Source organism: Polyergus mexicanus, unplaced genomic scaffold (assembly GCF_030449975.1).
Source record: "Polyergus mexicanus isolate NDT 795.1 unplaced genomic scaffold, iyPolMexi1.0 SCAF_22, whole genome shotgun sequence".
In the NCBI taxonomy this organism is placed as follows: Eukaryota; Metazoa; Arthropoda; class Insecta; order Hymenoptera; family Formicidae; genus Polyergus; species Polyergus mexicanus.
Genome location: NW_027223342.1, coordinates 1,766,924 through 1,789,805, shown reverse-complemented (window position 1 = coordinate 1,789,805; position 22,882 = coordinate 1,766,924). Strand labels below are relative to the sequence as shown.

At 37.5% G+C, this 22,882-nt stretch overlaps 2 protein-coding genes across 4 annotated transcripts in view; both read left to right on the top strand.

The window, feature by feature from the left end:
- Positions 1-47: 47 nt before the first annotated feature.
- The window catches only part of LOC138942205 (uncharacterized), a 54,161-nt gene continuing 31,326 nt past the window's right edge, over positions 48-22,882 (top strand). The window contains exons 1-3 of one of the 3 annotated variants that reach the window (XM_070312255.1): positions 48-778; positions 6,928-7,126; positions 12,634-13,305. The gene's annotated coding sequence lies outside the window, so the exon portion shown is untranslated. Of the gene's footprint in view, positions 779-811; positions 1,330-5,556; positions 6,235-6,927; positions 7,127-12,633; positions 13,306-22,882 lie in introns of those variants that run through there. The other 2 variants (XM_070312253.1, XM_070312254.1) reach the window with 2 other exon arrangements.
- Positions 1,631-5,271, top strand: Phm (Peptidylglycine-alpha-hydroxylating monooxygenase). The gene is made up of 3 exons (XM_070312256.1): positions 1,631-2,020; positions 2,389-2,604; positions 2,691-5,271. The coding sequence occupies exons 1-3, from the start codon at positions 1,904-1,906 to the stop codon at positions 3,357-3,359; spliced, it is 1,002 nt and encodes a 333-aa protein (XP_070168357.1). The 5' UTR covers positions 1,631-1,903; the 3' UTR covers positions 3,360-5,271.

Below are 22,882 nucleotides of genomic sequence, written 5' to 3'. Positions count from 1 at the left end.
AAGCAGTGGTATCAACGCAGAGTACTAAGAAAGTGTATCCTTCGCGTTGAAAAATGCTGATATAATTAAGATAAACGATGTAGCGTTAGAAATTTCGTGTTCGATTTTCGATTCTTGTTCGGATCGCAATCTTTTATGGCGACGTTAAATTGGGAAGCATCGCTGCAAAAGCTCAATTCAAATCCGTCCAAAAGTAGACTTACATACCTGAATATGTAAGTACATAAAAAAAAAAAAATATATATATATATTATTTTATATATATATATATATTATTATTTTATAATTATTATTTATTCTAAGAAGATTACCCACTAATTACAAGTATAATTGGTGTACCGAGATTATCCGAAAGTAATCCGTCTATATATTTTATGTATCTATGGCTCTATGGAACCAACAGTCATAATATATGAATGTCTAGACGCGACACGTCGATTCGGAAAGTAGCTATTTTCAAGTCAAAGACGTGGCGCTCGTGATGCCGAATGCCGAGTGAAATTCGTCAGTGTTTCCTGGATAACGTTCACCGATACAGTTCCAGTGTAGCAGCGCGAATAAACTTCCGGTATAAAGTTTTCATTACGAAAAGAAAGTGTATCCTTCGCGTTGAAAAATGCTGATATAATTAAGATAAAAGATGTAGCGTTAGAAATTTCGTGTTCGATTTTCGATTCTTGTTCGGATCGCAATCTTTTATGGCGACGTTAAATTGGGAAGCATCGCTGCAAAAGCTCAATTCAAATCCGTCCAAAAGTAGACTTACATACCTGAATATGTAAGTACATAAAAATATATATATATATATATATATATATATATATTATTATTTTATAATTATTATTTATTCTAAGAAGATTACCCACTAATTACAAGTATAATTGGTGTACTGAGATTATCCGAAAGTAATCCGTCTATATATTTTATGTATCTATGGCTCTATGGAACCAACAGTCATAATATATGAATGTCTAGACGCGACACGTCGATTCGGAAAGTAGCTATTTTCAAGTCAAAGACGTGGCGCTCGTGATGCCGAATGCCGAGTGAAATTCGTCAGTGTTTCCTGGATAACGTTCACCGATACAGTTCTAGTGTAACAGCGCGAATAAACTTCCGGTATAAAGTTTTCATTACGAAAAGAAAGTGTATCCTTCGCGTTGAAAAATGCTGATATAATTAAGATAAAAGATGTAGCGTTAGAAATTTCGTGTTCGATTTTCGATTCTTGTTCGGATCGCAATCTTTTATGGCGACGTTAAATTGGGAAGCATCGCTGCAAAAGCTCAATTCAAATCCGTCCAAAAGTAGACTTGCATACCTGAATATGTAAGTACACAAAAATATATATATATGTAAAAAAATTAAGATTATTTTAATGTAATTCAGATGCGATTGCAACAATTCTTTGATGCAGTCGCAATACTTTAACATTAATTTCATATAAAATTAACGCAGAGATATTTCGTCGTAAAATATTCAAAATAACGGCTGTTCAGTTTCAATAAACGTTTCGACTGAAGATTTTCATCTTCATTGTTTTTTGCTATACTAAAATCAGAGCGAGTCATATTTATTTATCTGTATATGCGCGTTTATTACGTATAAAGCGATAAGAAAAATATATAAAATCATAAAAATGTTTAAAAAAGCAGCCGAAGTAATTAATTAAAAAATCACACGCTCTCGTAAGATGTCGCCACCGACATCATTGAAATTCCGCACCTCTGAAATTACCTTTTATGACATGACCTTTTACATTACAATTTACGTCACGCGTTAGTTCGGCGTCGTATGTCGTATGTCGTATCGACCGATCCAGGCCGACCTGTAGGGTTTAACAGGTGGATACCTTATCATATCATTGATAAGGGCGGTAGAACGCAAATTCTGGTGTTTGAAAATGTTGGAAAAACGCTCATTAAGTTATTGTTTCGCATTTGCCGTTTTATTCAAGTTCACGTGTTGTTATGATATCAAGAAATACCCGCTGCTTATGCCAAATGTGAGACCCAATACGGTAAGTACTGTATTTTCTATTTTTTTACGAGGAAAACGAGACTGTCTAGATAATCTTTTGTAATATATGTTTCTCATGAAAAATAACGTATATGGAAAGTTTAAAAATCTTTTTGCAAATATATATATATTTTGAATCATTAATTAATTTATTTTAATAAAATTTAAGTTTATTTATTTTATTAAAATTTAGTTTAATAAAATTAGTTTAATTTATTTTCTGTGACAAGTGTATAATATAGTTATATGTATAGTGATAAAAAATCAATTTGTGATAAATCGTTCTAATTTCTGAATTGTTCGAATAGCTAATGTACTAAAATATTTTTTAATGGGATATAAATTATCCGATACATCCTGTTTTTATAGCCTGAGTTGTATCTGTGTACTCCAGTTCGGATAGATTATACAAAAAATTATTATATCACTGGTTTCGAGCCAAATGCAACAATGGAAACAGCTCACCATATACTGCTTTATGGTTGCTCCAAGCCAGGTAGCGCAAAGCCAGTTTGGAATTGCGGAGAAATGATGATTAGTACAAATAATCGAGATACAGCATCTCCTTGTAGCGAAGGGACTCAGGTAATAGAAATTAATATTATGTAATATATTTTACAATAGATTGCTGTAAATATATTTAAAAATGGATAAATCTTTCATTTAAACAGATTATCTATGCATGGGGAAGGGACGCTCCCGAATTAGATTTACCAGATGGAGTGGGTTTTAAAATAGGTGGTGAATCTTCTATACAGTATATTGTCCTGCAAGTGCATTACGCACACATCGATCATTTCAAGGATGGCAGAACAGATAACTCAGGTGTAATTTTACATTATACGACGCACCCATTGAAAAAATTGGCTGGTGTTATCCTGTTAGGAACAGGTGGCGTCATACCACCTAGGGAAGTGGTACACATGGAAACTTCTTGTTCTATAACAGAGAATAAGACTATTTATCCGTTCGTGTATAGAACGCATACCCATTCGCTCGGAAAGGTAGTGTCCGGCTATGTAGTGAAACCGAATAATACGTGGATCGAACTCGGTAAGAGAGATCCATTGACTCCTCAAATGTTTTATCCTGTTACTCACAAGGTTCCAATTACGTACGGTGATAGACTGACGGCTCGTTGTACAATGGAAAATACACGCGATAGACTAACTTATATAGGTTTAACAAATGAAGACGAAATGTGTAATATGTACATTATGTATTACGTTGAGAATGATAGCCCGCTAAATCGGAAATATTGCTTTTCACAAGGACCACCTTTGTATTATTGGAATCAAGAGTTCAGGAACATTCCTGACGAAGAGGCATCTACATTGTAATATTCCAACCAATAGATCAATAATAGATCAGTTTTATTTTATCATGCAGAATTGGGAAAAATCCTAATGTTTCCACAGACTGTATATTTAAATGCATTTAAATTCAGTGGGATAAAATTTATATTTGGAGATCAAGTCGTCCTAATATAATTTACTTGTTATATATATAATCATATTTATATCGCTAAACTCTTGTTATGAAACTTATATGAATTGAATTTAGCAACTTTTTAGCAATTTTTTTAAGTTTAAAATTATATATAATTTTTGAATTCTTTAACAAGATATGAAATTTTAGCAAGGTGTGATTATTGTTTTTTAAGATAAAATAAAAGCAGTACTCACTCTTTTTAATCTGGAAGTAAGAATATGCTGCGAAATATTTTTGCAAAATAATTTATTAATTTAATTTTTGATTATTAAAATAAAATATAATAATTATACGCATAAATTATTTAGAATTAATTTTTAATTTTCTTACTTTTCAATTATAATTGAGAATACACTATGACCAGGGTACATTGTACTTATTTTACATCTGTGAGTAATAATTCTTGAAAGATTTAATATTAACTTATAATAGTGGAATACCTCTTATCGTCAATTGTTATAAATGTGACATATGATCATCTGTTTGAATTGCTATTGCAATTTATGCTGCTAGTTGCTGATCGGTTGTTTGTACACAATATGTATAATTTTTGTGACACAAACTAGTCTACGTTGATCAGTAGTCTAAATTGGCTTACTATTTAATCAATAATTGTACTTTACAATGTACTGTTTTCAAGGTAATTACAAATTTGATCTTAAGTATTATTTTATATTGGAATTATCATATATGTATATATGTACCGAAGCACTATGCAAATGTGATATAAAAAAGATGCATAAAGAGATAACATTAAAACTAGGCCTAGTGTTTCAGTTAATATTTATAATTATGTAATTTACGATTATATGTATTTACGATTATTCAAATATGTAATTTGCAAAGAGTCTCAGAGAAATTCATTGATTATAGCTGTATCAGAATTTGAAACACTTAACACAATTACATACGTAATATAATTAAATAATCCCGAGACATATATCATTAGCAGAAAGATATGGCATTTTATAATTTATTTCTTGTAGGATATACATTCCAAACAGATTTTCGGAATGATTATAAACAAGTGCAATTGTTCACCAATTAATAATAATTAAATATATTTATTATTAATTAACGAATTAGTTTCTTTAGCAAAGGAATGTGCTAAGGTATATGGATACATTAATTGTTAATTTTATTTTATACACGGAGAAAATTTTATTCGAAACTAAGATCAAAATGGTGCTATCGTATAAATCGTATTGTAGCACGAAACTTTAATTAATTTCAAGCAGTTTATTGAAAAGTATCAGTATGGTAATTTGATTAATGTTTTGAAGAAAATTATTTTAGATGGAACGTTTCTCCCGAAACGAGATGTCAATATATGTGAAATCGATGAGAATACTGTTTTCAAAAATATAATGAAGTCTTTCTTTCAATATCTTCTTCAAATACTGTGTATACACACACATACACACACAATCGCTCAGGCATCTCCACCTGACTCCTCGAAACTGTATTTAAATGTTATATAAAGAAATATAGATCTTTTTTCCCGTCCCAGCGTATTTTTCGCGAGACGATTGATGGATCGATATTTATTTTCGAGCATATATGTATAAGCGTACAATCGTCGCTAAAAATCTAATTATAGGATTTATGGATCCAATAAACGACATACGCAAAAAAAAAAAAAATTTGCGTTTTGTTTTCATGCTGTTTGCGAGGCGCAGCAAATATATATATTTCCAGGGATAGTTTTAGAGAAGCATGTTATTGTTTTCTCTCGTGATGCACTTTTGTAATTGAAATATACTCGTGTTGTACACTTGTGTAATACATCGTGTTCTAGTAAACGAACGCAAACAATACCATATCACGTATAGTCTGTATCTTAATAACGTTCTCTTAGCTGCCGCGCATATAGAATTGGCCCATGGAATTGCACCTTTTGTTCGCTCATTCCAGATACAAATTATATTGTAGCGTTACTATATTCATCAAAATCATTCATTTGTGCATTCATTTGTCGCGCTCTGCTACTCATTAAATATTCTTTTTATATATCGTTAGAGACATTCGCTTTAGTTTTATTATTTGAAATTAATTTAACTAAACGTAGAATGATTTATGTTACACGATGTTTAATTGTTTTCTTTATTGCTTAAAGTAATTTTATAATATTAATCGTGGACTTTGTCGTTTTTGTTCCGTGTTGACACGTATTGTGTATTATAGTAAGAAAAGACATCGGATTAATGAGCGTGCTGACTCGGCTCTAAACAGGATCACGAAAACGAGTTATAGACTCTGGCGACTTAAATTAAGTACGGACATTTGCTACAACGTAATTCGCGCGGTTCCATTAAACTTAAAGGGTGCATCAAGAGAAAGGCAATCTCGTCGAGGTCTTTAGCACCGCGATAAAGCACGTCTCGCGCGGCTTTACGTCGGATTTATCGTGCGCGCTTTCTATACGTATAACGATCGTTTCGCTGGGTTTCTCGTGTATTTTTTTCTGAGACATCCCGTTATCGATCGATCGATCGAACGATCGATGAAAAGCTGACGAATCAATGGAATGAATTCGATTGAATGGTGATGGGCCTTGTTGTTACGTCTAAGGTCTATTAATGCAGACGAATCGAGAGACGGTGAATTAGCTGACCTTCGATCAACCGTTAGACCGATCGTATTTGCCGAACACGAAATTACATTTGTAAAGTCTGACGAGAGTATTGGATCACGAGAAGTCGAGCTATTTATAAGCGATAAACGGTATGTTTAAACGACAAGCGAAATTAATTAGTTCAAGTGAAGCTATAGAAATTGACTAATCGATTATCTTAAAGAGCGTTTCTTACCGCTTTATACGCATCGCATCGAGATATATTAGTAGAGTTTGCATTCTTTTTTATTATCCAATATACAATTAAAATAATAATTGGATAAACTTTGCAGCCGTATTTTTAATATTTTTAAGTCAACATTTTTCCTTGGGAAAATAATAGATATTAATAATTTTTGAATTATAGCAAATTGAGAAGAGAAGCTTCATTTTTCACGATTGACTTATAAAAAATGGAAAGGAATAATGAAAATTTTTTCTATAGACTATGTTTTAACAGAAAGTTAGTTATGAATGGACATGTGATATTAAATGTTAAACGTGATATTAAATATTAAACGTTAAAAATTTAAGGATTATCGGTGGATTTTTGGTAAAGAGAATATTGATTCTAAATTCATTAAAAACTTGTGCGAACATTATGCAAGCATTTTTGTATAATTATGCATGTGCAAGCCATAACAAATTTGACATTTTTGGAAATAAACTTTTAAATCAATTTTAACGGTAAAAATTTATGCAAAGAGAAAAGGTAAATTATTTTTACCGATGAAATACAAATTTTGCAAACATTTCGCATTACTTTTACGGATGTTACTTCTATGTCGTGTTTATTGGTGCAGAATGTCTGAACGGCCGTTAAAAGTATGTCGATGACTGGCGACGCACGTTTTTGGAAAACAAATGACCGGAGAAAGTGCAGCCGACGAGTTAAAGAATCTAACGGAGGTGTGGTCAGCGTTTTTAACAGCCATTGATGAAACCCGAAAGAGCTAATAAAGTCTTCTTTTCCTCTCGCTCCTCACACGATGTCTATCCCAGGTATGATAATTTACAGTTGTGTCAGCTCAAGACTGTTTGCTTCACAATTAAGTTAAGTCATCATGTGACGCTACAACCGAGTTTATAAATCTAAATGCTAATTATCCATTTTCGATTAAACTCTTATTTTCACGCGCGTTTATAAAGAGAAAGTCACATGCCAAGTTGAGATGATACGTTTTCCTTATTCTCTTTGTAACAAAGCAATTTGATAATTAGTAACATCCGGATGTACAGTATGTGTTCCACGTTGTTTTTCTAATGTACCCTATTTTTTCCTAACGCTGTCCTATATTCTTCATTTTAAAATTATTTAGATCGAGTCGCGTTTTTTACGATAGTTTCACGCGCAGATATTATCTCCGGGAGATTTCGCGCGGCGATAATCGGGCAGTTATTAATGCGAAAATCGCTTTCGTACTTTCGTCTCTTCCGGTACGACCTATATACGCGCGAGGAAACGTTTGACATCGCGGGGAAGTGTTTTAGGTTTTCGTCGTACGAGTGACGCGATCGGATCGTCCACTTGTAAAATCGAAAACCGGTTTTGCTCATTACGTCGCCCTCTTGCACGCGTCTCCTTCGGCGGGATTCTCGCGCCGATATACAGACGATATGTCCGCCGCAAATCGATAGTCGTGTGTTCAAGTCATCCTTTGTGCGCGATGAATGAATGAGTACCCATCGCAGAATTCTATATCTATTTTAATCGCGCCAATTCCAGAGATATCTGAGAGCGTTTCAGACTGAGAGTTGAAGCAATATTTTGAGAACGTAAAAAATTTCGAGTTAATTACAACGATTGAATTTAAATTCTCATTTGGATCTCTTTACGCATTTCAAATTAAAATGGAGAGCACATTTTCTCCATTTCTTTTTAAATATCAAGCTAGAAATAAATTTTTAAATAAAACTGTGTAACAGAATCAACATTTCTTCAACATTTTTATAATTCTAATTCGAAATAAAAACAGTTTGATTCATCCAAGTTTGCTCACGTAACAGGCTTTTCTTACGATACGTCTTGAAGAGAAGATGAAGAATGAGAATTTTTTTTCTCTTACATCTCTGTCAAACAGAACATCTTGTTAAAAACAAAAAAAAAGGAAAGAGAGATATACCACACTGCCTCGACTTTCCCTTGCACCAGTTTCATCTAACGATATTTAGTGAAAGTTTGTATGACGTGACAGGAGAGTTATGTACGAGGGTTGACCGTGGAGAGGGTTAAAGACCGATTCGTATCGTGCGGTGAGCAGCATCACTATTTCGATTTCACGGGAGTAGAGAGGAGGATGTTGCGAAGAATACGAATTACTCGTGGCAAAATAAATCGATGGGACTTTGTGAGACTTGGCGACACGTGACTCGCGTGTCAAGCAGGACCGTGTGCGTGTGCGTGTTCGAAAGCGAAGTTCGGGCCCGACCGAATATAGATCGAATGTTCGATCACTTCTGCTCCATTAGTCGATCAGTGTCACGCGTCGAGAACACGGGGACATTATCTTTGCTCGCTACGATCATTTTACGGGCCGAATTCTCGATATCTGCTTTCTCTCGGTATGGATAGATGAAAGCGAAATATTGTGCATAAAAGAAATAGAGAGAACGGGGCGAATATTTTATTCTTCTAGCGAGATTAGAAGCGAAATACATTTCGCTCACAAGTCTTCTCAATCATCTTTCTCTCTATTTATTTATCTATCTATCTCTTCTGAGGCTTACGTTTTACTATAATAAACTTCTCGTCAATTACGCACGCACTTTACATAGATAAACCGGTATTCTGTCAACCGGATAAACGTACGTACATAAAATGCTACTATCTTAATAGAATATCAGCGCTAAAACGCCTCTTTTTTAAGAGCGATGGTAAATTAAATAGATAGATAAATCCACGGGAAAGAAAACACGTACATCTCGCTCGCAAGAAACTTGCCACAACTCTGGATAAATGACAATTTATCCAACTGCTATTAATTATGCCTAATGTATAGACATAAACTGCTTGATTCTCGCCGGCGGTTTCGCTCATAATTTCGTTTCCTTCGTGCACGAAAGTAAAATTCGTATCTGCATCGGTATGTCTTGTATGAGTCGCGTATCCATTTCCGGTCATCGATATATTCGAGTACCATACAAATTTCTGCTATTCTTCTGCCGGACAATGCTTCACGATCAATATTCACGACGATGACTTAGAAAGCGGACAGACGTGTAGCGTGAACGCGATATACGACTGATGTGTCATTAATCATCATCTATATGTCTGTAGTTCATGTTTCCTATTCTTAATCACTCCGTGCATTTCCAGCTTCGCGTTACGGATCTGTTCACGTCACATGTCTAGACATTAATAACGCGAAGATATTAATAAATATTTATTATTAATTATCATACGTATATGACTCTATGCAAACCATAATATTAGAAATATTAATAAACTTTTATTGGTATTATCGTGTTTGTAATTATTTATAATTACGTCCGTTTCGTACGTAAAAATTATAAAAAAGTAGGGACAAATTGATTTAATTAATCCACGCAATATAAGAGTTATAAAGTATTTTCAATTATTTTCTTTTGATTGTAGAGATTATGTATTACAATTTAAGGCGATGTAAAAAAAAAACAGACGATATATTACATACGGTTGCAAGCTTAGTTCTGACTTTCTCATACGGAACAAATTAATAATTAGTGTAAGCCGGCTGCTTGTTGCGGAGATGCTAACGTAGCTTGGTTATATCGAACTTCTAGGCAAGCAAGATATCGAGAGTTCGCAACAATTACCGCTCTTGCATGAAAGTCCTGTGATATCGCACCGCTCCGCAACTCCCAACGCGGAATGATGTTTGACGTTTTCGAGCCACGCGCAAAATTATATGTACTTTGACTTGCAATGCCATGTGCAAACTTCTTCGATATTCCCGGTCGTGTCTATCCGAAAATGGATGTAGAGGGAAATGCGAATGTGAAATAAACATGAGATCATATTTCGGATTATACATTAACGCTGTTATCCTCTATCCTTTCTCGTAATTTAAAAATATCATAAATTTTTTTGACCATCTTACTATTAAGCGAATGACACCATACACAAGTTTAAAAGAAATATTTTCATTGCACGAATAATGCTGGATACTCGATTTTTTCAATCTCGATGGCGCGACTCGAGGCTTTCGTTCTGTTAAGGATACAGCACGTACAATCGTACTAAACGCGGATAGTTCGGCCAATGAAAATGGCACGTCGCGAGCATCGTAAAAGCATCCAACGTACCGGTAAAAGCACACGCGGGCCGGTCGTTAGGAAAGCGGCTGCAGGCACCGACTTCGAAAGTGAGGCCTCGATCACGTCTCTCTCGTTCGACGACGCGGCTCGCACGTAGACGCGCGCCCGAGCTTTGTCTTCGTCCTCTTTTTTTTTTTCTTTATCTTTTTCCCCCTTGCCCCATATCTCGGAAAGACGGACGACGCGGTCCGAATCCCGGACACGTTTCCGCGCGGGAGAATCCCCGAAGTCTCGCGGCCGAGACTCGTGGCAAAATTCCCAATGTAATTGAAAAACACGTCCCTTCTTCGGATTTCCTCGTACGAGAAAGATTTTCCGTGCGAAACGTATTAGTCGTTTAACGTTTTACCGACGGTAAAGTGGTTCTGGATGGCCATATTGCGTTATAAACAAGAAAACTTTCCAAGCAAACTCGGTTCTAGATATGGAAAAGCATACCGTAGATAAATATTTAAAAAAAATCTTCTGAAATAAATGCTCGAATACTGAATATAAATTTGATTTTAAAAATCCTGCTACGAAATTTATATCTAACATCGTTCGAAATTTCTGGTCCGTTTTATTGAAATTTTTATGAAGCACTCAATTGAACTTGCATAAAGTAATGTACGGTTTATTTGTTAATTTCGATATAGGATGAGCGCGCGCAATTTCTTTGATATCTTTTAAAATCATCTAATTGATGTTCGCGTGCTTCCAAAATAACGACAAGTTTCAACACGAAGCCACAATATCGTGCATAAATAGAACGAGACATCGCGATGCGTAATTTTCTTCGGTAAAGGAGAAAGATACGAGATATATTTAATTCTGCGGTCGTTTGGAAGTAGCGGCTTCATCGTCGGAGACCGCTTCTCCCCACAATTTAATTTCGTTATTCTCTCTTTCTTTCTCTCTCATGGAAATTTATCGATTTTCTGCACTTGCAATCTCGCTACCGCTGAAACGTAGTTAACGCCGAATCGTTAATCGCGATCACGAATAGGAAAAGCCAATTCGAGCCGAGGGCGACGGAAGCTGTAATTTCCCTGCTGATAAAGCGGCGATATAAGACGCGCCGCGAGAAGAAATCCGCGCGAGTGATCTCTTGTAAAATTACTTTGCGATCAGCTGATTGTGACAGCGGGCGAGCGAACACATCTCGCGTTTGAACGCGCGCTAGAGACATCAGCCGCGATTGAATTTATTTTTTAAATTACAATCGCGCGTTTATCAGCGATGTACGAATCTCGTTTCTTCGATCGATTCGCGATGCACGAAGATGCGCGTGTCCCCCCCCTGGGTAGTCCCGCATTCCCCGTCCTAATTCCGGCGCGCTTGAATTTCGAAGGTAAACAGACTCTAAACCGTTGGCTGTGTTAAAAGGATTTACATTTCTTTTAGAAAGGCGCGGCTATGGAAATCGCTTAATGTGAAACGCGCCCACAAAAGAGATTTTCGTCCAAAAATATACTCCTCGATGTACTATCCTCTCTCTCTCTCTCTCTCTCTCTCTCTCTCTCTCTCTCTCTCTCTTTCTCTCTTTCGCCGGATTTTTCCCTTAAAGTAGAGTCAGCTGTGCGCACAACGGGAATTTCCGTAGATATAACCGAAAATATTATCTCGCCCGCCAATTGGGGTTCTATCGCCGTGCTGTTTCCACGTTTAATTTCCGGTGCAGAGGTCCCGCGTCAAGCAGAAAGCGCGACGAACCGTTCGGTTCGTTCCAACGAGCATCACGACTATTATCCCGATGGCGAAGACGGGGTAGGGCGAACGAAGAATAAAAGAAGGGCGCGTCGAACGAGCAGAAAATTCGCGATTGGTTAACCTATTTCGCCGGAGAACGAATCCTGGAAATGTTCCTTGCGATTTTACGGCGAGAACCACGATCGAACTTTCGTGGGCAATATCGTTGCGCCGCTTCCGAGACTGTGCGGGGATTTCGGGTTTGGACAGCTTCCAAGCGAGCGCGGTTGCGAAAGTTAAGAAGTTACATTCCGATCGAGTTTGCGGAGACAACATCGCAAAGAAAACGAAACAATATCCTCACAATCTTAAAATATAACACAGCAATGTATTTTATTAGCTAATCGTTTACGAAGCCGGTTAATCATTGATTATACAGTTGGCCGCGGGGACATTCTTATCGTGCGGAATAATCGATTTTCCGGCTTATCGAAAATTGGAATTTTATCGAGTTTTATTTGTAAATTTTCACTCCACGGTTGCAGATCTCGATCCAAGGAGAAGAGGGATAATGCACCTGTCGGGGGTTGCGGTGGCGGATGCCTCTCGTCGTGCAGCGGAGTCTACCGCGTCGCATCGTGACGGAAAAGGAGAGAGCGACCGAGCGAACGTGTGAAAGGAAGAGAAAGAGATAGAGAGAGGGGACAAGGGAGATAGAGAGAAAGAGAGAGAAAGTGCGCACGAGAGAGATACGTGGGGGCGAGAGAGGTCGCGATTGGTTAAGCCGCTCTCGGAAAAGCCCGCCTGGCTGCTCGACCGGCCGGCACTTTGCTCAGTTCTCCACTGCGCTCCGTGTGAAACGGAGCTTTCGAGATACCTTCCTGCTCTCCCTCTCACTCTCATCGCGATCCGCGTCGCGGGATCGACTCTACGATCTTGGGATCTCTGCGCGAGAGCCGCCAGTCCGCGTCTGCCAAGGAATCGCGAGGAAAGTCCTGATCGACGATCCGGATTCTTTTCTCCGAAAAGAATCGTGGGCCGAGAGGAGGGGTGAAAGAAAAGGGATGACGATGTGCGAGAGGAAGCTGCTGTGAGTGCTCTAGGACAAGAAGATCTGAACTAAACCGAGAGCGAAATATCGAGAGCCGAGGGGCTACCCTCGAGAAACCGAGGAGGTGCGTCTCTGAAAACGAGCGGGATTCAGGATATAATCACGAGTGAGTACCTGCATTGTTACTTTGCTATGCGATTGTCGAACAAGTCTGGAGTCAAAATATTTTTTTAACTTTTTATTTCGCCCGATTTTTGAGCCTCCGCGGTTCGGTAATTATTTTTTAGCGTCACGCAGTTGCACCGATAATTGGATTTGTGTTACAACCAACATTTGCATAAACTATAATTCCTTCTGGTTCACGTATAATATAATCTTTTTAAATTTAATTTTGTTTTCCATTATATGCGCATATTTTCGTGTAGCAAAATATCCTTTTCTTGCGAAATTATTATAGTATATGCACAGAATACGATTTATGTAGAAAAAAATGATCGAATGTATCAGATTTTATTCTGGGATTTTGTATATTTTCTTGTTATTGAAAGATTCTTGTTTAATATGAATATTTTTCGCGAAAAACGATTTATACAATAAGCGGCTAGTATATTATATGTCTTTTAGATTTCTTTTTGAAATTAAAGAGAACAAAGCTGAAATAGATTGTATTACAAAGTTTACTAATATTATCATAATACAAGACAGCTAAAGCAGGTAACGAAGCGCAGTCGCCGCTTGTTATAAACTCGCATAATGTCCTCTGTGTGCAGATAAGGGATGATAGGAGAAAATTAAGGAAACCCCTGCGCTTACTATTCTGTGTTGCTTTGTCGAGACTACGCTTTCCTAATTTAAGTGCACAACCGTGTTCTCTCAAGTATGAAGTATGAAGCTTAACGCTAAAGAGAATCTGACGTTTATTCTCGGGGGCGTATCTTTTGGTGAAATTCTAGCTTAGAATATTATCCGGGAGAAGATTATATACACAAATCTTAACTCGCTTCCCAGGAACCTTTCATCTCCGATCATTAATTATTTCAAAAACGAAAATTCTAATTGTATTCAAATTGGTAAAAAATACCGGAAAACCACATTCATTGTAAGTAGGACATCCTGTATATATATATATATATATATATATAAATAAAATAGAAGATATTGCGATGTTCATCGCAGAATTAGAAAGAATTCGCACCTTGGCAGAAAAGTGGCAAGCAGAAAAGCAGAGGCCAATCAGAACTCGCGCTAGAAAAGCAAAATGTGCTGTTTACTATCAGCGCGAGTTCTGATTGGCTTCTGCTTTTCTGCCAAGATGTGAATTCTCCCTCAAAGACGTTAGTTTTAATAAGGCACAAGTACACTCGACTAACAGGTTTCGCGCGAGGAAGGTTTCAAAGGAACCCTTACTCCCACTTAGCATATAGGCCACGACCTTTCGTATTCGCTATCTTCCATACGTTTCCTCCACAGAGACGCGTCATCCCGTAAATGACGCCACGTTATATTCTTTCACCTTTTGTCGTTCTCCGGAGGGAGAGAACGTTCGATCCATTTCTTAATTCGGATTTTGCGCTATTCGTAGACCACTCGCGGATGGAATCCATTTGTTCGCTCGTCGTGAGAGGAGAAACTTTGGCAGCGCGCTCTTCGATGGGTGCCTGGCATCGATCTTATTAAGCGGAGACAGGTATTGCCACACGCGACGATCATCAAGGATCACGAATCATCCTCTCTATATGTATGCGTGCGCGTGTATGTGTACATGCATGTGTGTATACGTATGTGACGTTGCTCTTAATGAGCTTGAAGATCGTTCAATTCGTTGCACGCGTGACAGGATGGCTTTTCCGTGACTCTGTCGATTTTCTTAACGAGAATTTTCCGGATGAAGCGTCATTCCCGGACTTTGTCGCCGGGAAAGCTTCGCTCGGAAAATTGAGATCGCTGAATCAGTATTATCGCGCGGTTTTATATTAATCCCGTCATTTTCCCAGTCATTTCTTTCGGAATCGAGGATATCGAGGAAATATTTAACGAAGGGCTGCATTATAATATAATTTAGGGCACGATTTTTTTTTTTATAGATTTGGATATTGTAATAAAAATTACGTGGAATAGAGAGTCAAGGGTTGAAAGAAAACCTTTCAAAGTTGAATTTTAATGAATAATTTTAGCTGAGCGACACGATATTAAAAACGACGGTCTTGAAAATCCGATATCCCTGCGCATTTCTATTAAAAAAGATGCGATGCTTTCGAATCAAAATTTTTATGCGAAACAGTATATTTCCCGTCAAAATATTCCGATGTTAAGGAATTTAATCGATGAGGCGATTTGTAGCATCGTGTATGGCTCTCGTCGAGAATTTTACATCGATCGCGACCTTCGGTCAGGAAGACGATAGGACGATATGGAACTCGGGAACGCAAAACGAGATATGTAACTAGCTAGTTATCCTGTATTCAGACCGAAACACCACCCGCGTTGCGTTTCTAGATTCGCGGTCCTATTCTCGCCCGTGCATCCTTAATCGGTTCGGTTTGCGGGTCTATTGATTTCTGGCGTTAACCGGCGATCCCGAATTCAGAACGTGAAATCGCCGCTTGATTGGCATTAATCACGGCCGCGAATGTATTCGCATCGACTACAAGTTTCTACTACTACTGCTACTCGTTCGTACGTATACACGGTACATAATTGTGTTCTTGGTGCGCAATTTGTTCTTGAAACTGCGGTACAACTCTCGTTAGGGTAGCGCGAAACTTGACGAAAGTATAGCGCGTTTCTTAACGTTAATTAAAGTTTACCATAGAGAGAAACTTCAACGTGTTCAGAATTATATATGCAAAACGTGAAAAATTAGATTACCAACTGCCGAGATAAAAGAATATTAGATACAAACATGCGTCTTGAATACAGTATCCACTATAAGTTTGAAATTATATATCAAGTAAATCGTAAGATAAATCGAATTTTACATTAAATAAATAGGCAAATAAAGGAGATTATGTCACAAATATAAAAGGATAAAAAAAATTGCGAATATTTAATTCAATCTGTAAGAAAAACAATCGGCATTGAAATATTGGAAGAAAAATAATCGAAGTAATGTGATTTTTTTTGGATATGTAAAAAATCCTATCATAGGATTTATTATCATGGAATAGATATGCCGTTGCATATTTATTGTTTATACTCATCGGATTATTCGAAGAAAATTCTGCGTAGAGGGATATCTATTCTCTCGGCAGTTTACGTTCAGTGAGAGATCGGTAGCTCTCTGCGTTGCGATAATATCGGAAACTGCGCGGACCAAGTTTTCGTCGTAAAAGTATTCCAATCTTGTTGGCGCGTATCCACGCGCAGCAGGTTTCCTCATACTTGTTCCTCGCGTTATGTGTGTCCACGTATCTCGTCGCGAAAATGATCGTGTTACTGAACTTGGCTGCTCACACGTCGCTAAAAGGCGAGACGAGGGAAGAAGGGATTCTTTCACGAATCGGATCGTGCGCGCGACACGACGATACAACTAGGTCGCGGATGCCATTTTTCGGCACCGATGCAGCTGCAGTCACCACCCACGTCACCCTTATATCCAATCTGCCGGCTTCTTGCGCGCGTTCGAAATTGCATCTGTTTCATCGGCATTCAGGAAGAGCGTCGAAGTTCGGTCTCGCTTCGGATCGTCTCGCGAACGCATCTCGGGACTCAACCCCGTTCCCTCAGGAAACCGTCCGCCGTTATACAGAGGATATGCAGTCGATCACGCGGAATATCAAAAGAGTTCTCTCTCCGCGGCGAGGATTTTCAAACTTTTACGATGCGGCCGGCTGACGTTTATGCGAATATCCGGATATGCGACACGTTAACAATACGCGCATTTTCCGACGCTATTTCTCGTAAAACCGTCATTCGCGCATTCGACGAATAGAAGAGCCAAGTCAAAAAATAGCGAAAGAAAATTGACTAGAAAATTATATTTTTATATTAGTGATTTATTAAAGATTGATATTAAAAGGGCAAATGTCTGTGAAAAATCATTTTCGAATTTATCAAGTTTTAAAATCCTTTATATCGAAGAAAGAATATGTTTCGAGGATTTCTAGTGTAAAATTTGTCAAACAGAAAGATGAAAAAATTCGAATTTTTAACGAGATTTGAAATTTTTGTGATTGCAAACGGGATTAATTAAATATCCAATTGCAATTTCGTGACGAAATATGAATTATAAAACTATGAATATATACATGTATATTGGTGTACTCGCTTCATTAAATTTCTCTGCGTGCTACTTAAACGAGGAAGCAAGGCAACACCGATAATCTAATGCTGTTGTGCCGTGAAATATTCCATAAGCGTTCTCGAAAATTTCATATATATAAGCGCGATTATTCGGCCGCGAAATTGTTCCTCAACTTTCGTCACTTTCCTTCAAAGAGCAGGATTGATCATTGCATATTGCGCGTTTTATTAGTCAGCTGTCTGGCGAATTTGAAGTGTATATTGCTCGCTCGAGAGACCTCGGAGAGAGATCAGAGCTTGTGAATTTTAATTAAAAACCATGCGCGATAAAGGATGATAAAATGTGTAGCTCGCGTATCGCGAGCGTAAAAAGCGGACGGAGAGCACGATATTATTATTGACAATGCCACATTTCTGCAGTCACGAACTTAATTACGTTTAATAAATTATATGCGTAATCCATTTTTCTGCATTCATTATTATTGCGCTACGGATAAACTGGGGGAACTGAGAGAAATATTTTTCGCAAGAAAATTCAATGCTTACATTTTTACGAGCCATATCATTTTATATTCATGCGTTTACGTTATACAAACGTAATTTTTTAAATTTATATTCTAATCATATTCCGTGTATTCACGCGCTCGCGATGTCTGAAATTATCTCTGTGCTAATCTCTCTCTCTCCTTCCATTTTCGTTTTTCCAGATATATTCCAAGCCGATTGTCTGAAAACTGCTATCGTATAGCAGCGCTTGTATTTCGAAAAATAATATATTACCGATGCATCTCCCGATTATATGACGTTGCGATTCCAAGCCGCATTTCTTTCACGTGCCTCCATCAAGAGTTATCGAAGTATATCCGGACTCGTTGGTACACAAGTGCGTGTAATGTATCTTTATCAACACACATATATATATACGAATATTACGCATATATATATATATATATATATATATATGTGTGTGTGTGTGTGTGTGTGTGTGTGTGTGTGTGTGTGTGTGTGTGTGTGTGTGTGTGTGTGTGTGTGTGTGTGTGTGTGTGTGTGTGTGTGTGTGTGTGTGTGTGTGTGTGTGTGTGTGTGTGTGTGTGTGTGTGTGTGTGTGTGTGTGTGTGTGTGTGTGTGTGTGTGTGTGTGTGTGTGTGTGTGTGTGTGTGTGTGTATGTATGTGTGTGTGATCAAAGACCATTCTCGATTTAATGTACGGTGTCCCATAAGATACATGTATCTCCCTTTACAACCAGGAAGCGGGCATGATCCTTTTACACCCGGCGGTATTCATAAATCTAACAAGGTGACTGTGCAGGTGGAGGAAGAGGGGAAAAGAGAAGGAGGAGGAGAAGGATGCTTGGCTCGTCGTTGTTCTCGTGTCTCTTTATACGCGCTTGTTCCGCCCGTTCCTCGCATTTATTATCATTTTCCGACTGGTGATAACTCGAGGGTGTTGAGATCCTCGATATGGATTCGCGGTGTCGTCGTCATCCCCGTGACGAACGAGCGGCGAATCTCGCGAAGGGTAATACGAACGGGATTGGAGCGTCTCGTGATATTATCAGGAGTCTCCGAGGCTCGGTATGAAAACGGCAGGGAAGCTTATTTGCGGTGAGAGAAGTTTACGAAATTATGCGATATATCGGAATGTTTTTTCGACCATGCGAAAACCGCGAATAAACTTGCGCATCCTCTGTTAATTCGCATCAATCGCAATGCTTTTTTTCTTTCACGTTTATGTATCGTGTGCCATTTGTCTATTTGCTCTGTATTGAACTCCGCTTAATCGATCTTCTTAATTATTTTGCAAATTAAAACGATCGTGCGAACAACGTGACGCGAGAAGAAGAGAAAGAGATGAGACTTTTTATTTTAGTAAATTGCTGTTTTCGAAAATACCGGGAAATACAATTATTTTACATTATACAGGGTGTTAAAAAAAAACTATTCAATATTTGTATGATAGATAGGACACGTCATACTGAACAAAAAAACCTTAGTAAACGTAGGACGACAGATGAACCATTTCTGAAATATAAATATTTTTATATGTTAGCATCATGATCGATTTACTGGCTTACTCGATAATTTGTCTAAATCTTTATCTTGATATTTACAGAAGGTGTTCCACATGACTGACTGTCGGTGAAATCTTCTGTTATGAAGTGATGTATAAAAATTGAATGACATTCACAAAACGCAATTTATAAACATTGAGCTAAACATCCTATCTACCATATAAATATTGAATGGTTTTTTTGAACACCCTGTATAATTTATAAGTCATTTTTATACATAAATTATAAGCCTTTTTTATACATAAGTTACAAGCTATTTTTATGTATAAAAAGTTACAAAATGTTTATCTATTAATTGATTTGTAATATTTATGGCAATATATTGCAAATATTTGAAATATTATCTCTTTTTCTTCATTTATTTATCGTAATGATATTTAGTAAATTATGTCAATAATCGCTACGCGATTACCAACACAAATGCTCGAGTATAGTCAATATTCCTCTTCTGGACTTAATTCAGTCGTTAGGATATTACCATCATTAGGATTCAATACAGAGCTCGCTTTTGACATTTAAGCCCCTTAGATCTGGGGGTATAAAGCGGATATGTCTATTTGTAGCGTTTTGCATATCGAGAACGAATCAATCATGCACACACTTATGGTTTTATTCGCAATTTTATGAAATTATATCGCTCGCTGACAATATTTGAAGCAACAATAATTACGGTCGCTCCGAATGAATAAATCAATAGAATTATTCACGTATTTCTCTATTCGCGAAGTAATTGAGCTTCTCCTCTGTAATTAATTATTCTACAATGGATATTACCTTTATTGTGTGTATTGTTGCGTTGAAAGTAAATTTCCCAGTATCTGAAGATGATTAATGAACAAGGAAACGACGTTACTTTTATTTTATTCAAACAAGTCAAGATCCAGTCCGCAGATGTTCCCGCTTTATTCAAAGACGCAATTTCGTTCGATCGAGTCGGCAAACCGAAGCCGAGAAATTTATAGGGAGAGAACGAAGCCCAATTATTCGCCCGCGAATGTAAATACGATCGTCTGGTATCCGCGCAAGAGATGTAACATCAGCCGTATTTTTCCAAAGGCAAGACAGATATAAAATTTTTTCGTGCATGACAGACAATTTATTTTCCTATTATTTTGCAGCATCAGCTGTAGATTCGCGATTTTATCGCCGTTACATTACTTAGAAGACGATCTCGTCTTTGCGAAGAAGCCCTCATTTCGAACGCGATGAGATTCTTTAACGCCCTAAAACTCCTCGAGACTTTGGAACGGGGTTCAATTTTTCATTCAGAAGCCAAGCGCGGCGCCGCGCATTTTCTCTTCTTCTTTCGTTTTTTCTTTTCTCCCCTTGTTAAAAGCGGCCGCGTTTCTTACGCGAACATAATTTCATGGAAGCTTTCGCGGATTGTTCGGCGGGTTTGTTCCATCGAGTTTTCCTTTTTAATGAGTAGAATCTTTTCAGCGCCCGCGAACAAAGTCGCTGCCGAGAGACAATAGTGAGTAAGAATAGTCAGTTCGTTGGAGAATGTGGTTAGAGATATAAGAACGGAAATTTCTCACTCGGTTTTATAATTCTTTATCCAGAAGAGCGTATATTTGCGTCTGTGAGTTTTCTTACGTTGCGCTTTATCGTTTTGCAAGATATCGATAAATGAATACATTTTGTATGAGAAGCATCCAAGCTGCGTCTATCTGTCAAAATCAAGAGAAATATGGATCTAAAGTTCTCTCCAGAGGGAAGAATATACACGATAAATTGATACATCACGCATCGTGTTAGAAATTTACAATTTAAGGATAGAAAAATAAATCTTAATAAAAATTTTTATACAATTATAAATAAAATGAAATAAGGAAGAGAGAGAGAGAGAGAGAGAGAGAGAGAGATAAGGTCTCACACAATTCTGTCGTTAATGTCAGAGATATCGGTCATCTTGAGATAAACTTATTTCCGTAATATCGCGAAACGTTCGCTAGACGAGAAATTATGGCCAGGTTTGATGGTCGCGCTGAAAATTTCATCCAGCACCAGTCGGTGTGACCTATTTCACAGCCGCACGAAACTGTTCCGGATCGGGGTAAAAAGTGTCTTACTGCAGGGAAGGTTTAACACGCGGGACAAAACAAGTTTAACTTTCAGCTACTATGGTTGAATTCGAGTGACGTAAGTGGTCTAACACGAAGGTGACGCTGGTGCAATAAAACTGCCATTATATTTTATTACCCGTGCAGCTCGAAAACGCAACTCTGATTCTCTTTTCCATTTTTTAGCGTCGCAATGGATAAGGGAATGGTTAGCCGGTGTTACAAACGGTAAAGCGCTGTCGCAAATTTTTTTAGGTTTTAGCCAGGCTTATACGTTTGGCTGTATCATGATGGAGGATTACGCAGAATGGCAAACTGCAGAGAATTTAGTGAGAATTTACGAGAAAACGCGAGTATTTTTTCGAAGTTCCGCAATGACGTAACGTACGAACCACATTGGTACATTTTCCGAACTCGTGGTGGACGCGCACGTTTTTTTTTTTGAAAAATATTGATTTTATAAAACTAGTGAGTCGAAATCAAATATATGTCAGATCTTTTAAACTGCAAGAGAAAATGGCACGTGCCTCAGACACTTGCTTTTTTATTGCGAGGTAATATAGATCCACGTGTAACAAATATTTCGCCGCAGTCAGCAGAAATTTCCAATCATGTCGGAAGGAGATCCTTCAAAAGCCGATAGAACCCTTCCCATATCGGTTTGGAAATTCGACGTAATACGTCGAGAGAGCGCGTTATCATCGTTCCATTCTCTATTTGTCAATCCAATTAGTATGCCCAGAATGTATAGTTCTAATCATTACCTCGGAAATGATATCAACATCTCGAAAAATCTTTCGAGAATAGTGATATGGCGGGTCAAGAGGTCGTCAGATTGATTTTCGGGACGAAACCAGAGTCGAGCGTGTCGACAAAAATAAGAGGACGCGCGCAGTATTCTTGCATTATTTATGACAGGACTCCGAGTCCCTGGAAAAACTTTCAAGCGGAGAGAAATTTCTCGACTCGAGAATATCTTGATCTGCTTTATTTACGTACGTCGATCGAGAGATCGATGATTGGGAGATCGGTGTAAATTTTCGACGTTTAAATTTACGTTGTACACCGGATATCTTTCTTGTTTTCTTTAAAAATTTCGTTATAACGAATGGAACAGATTGGAACACGGGATGTTTGTCATAATAAAATTTGATTACGTCTCCAGACACTGTTGATATAACGAAATTTCAATGCTACAAACTCAATTTGCAATTCGACATGGTTTGTTGAAAGAGATTGCATTTATATTTTATACTTTATTCTTATACGTTGTGGCTCAAGTTTGGCTTTAAATTACGGAACATGAGAAATTATTCATTTCCTTACCGCAATTTTCTCTTTTACGTTTGCCATGATTTTTATCTCA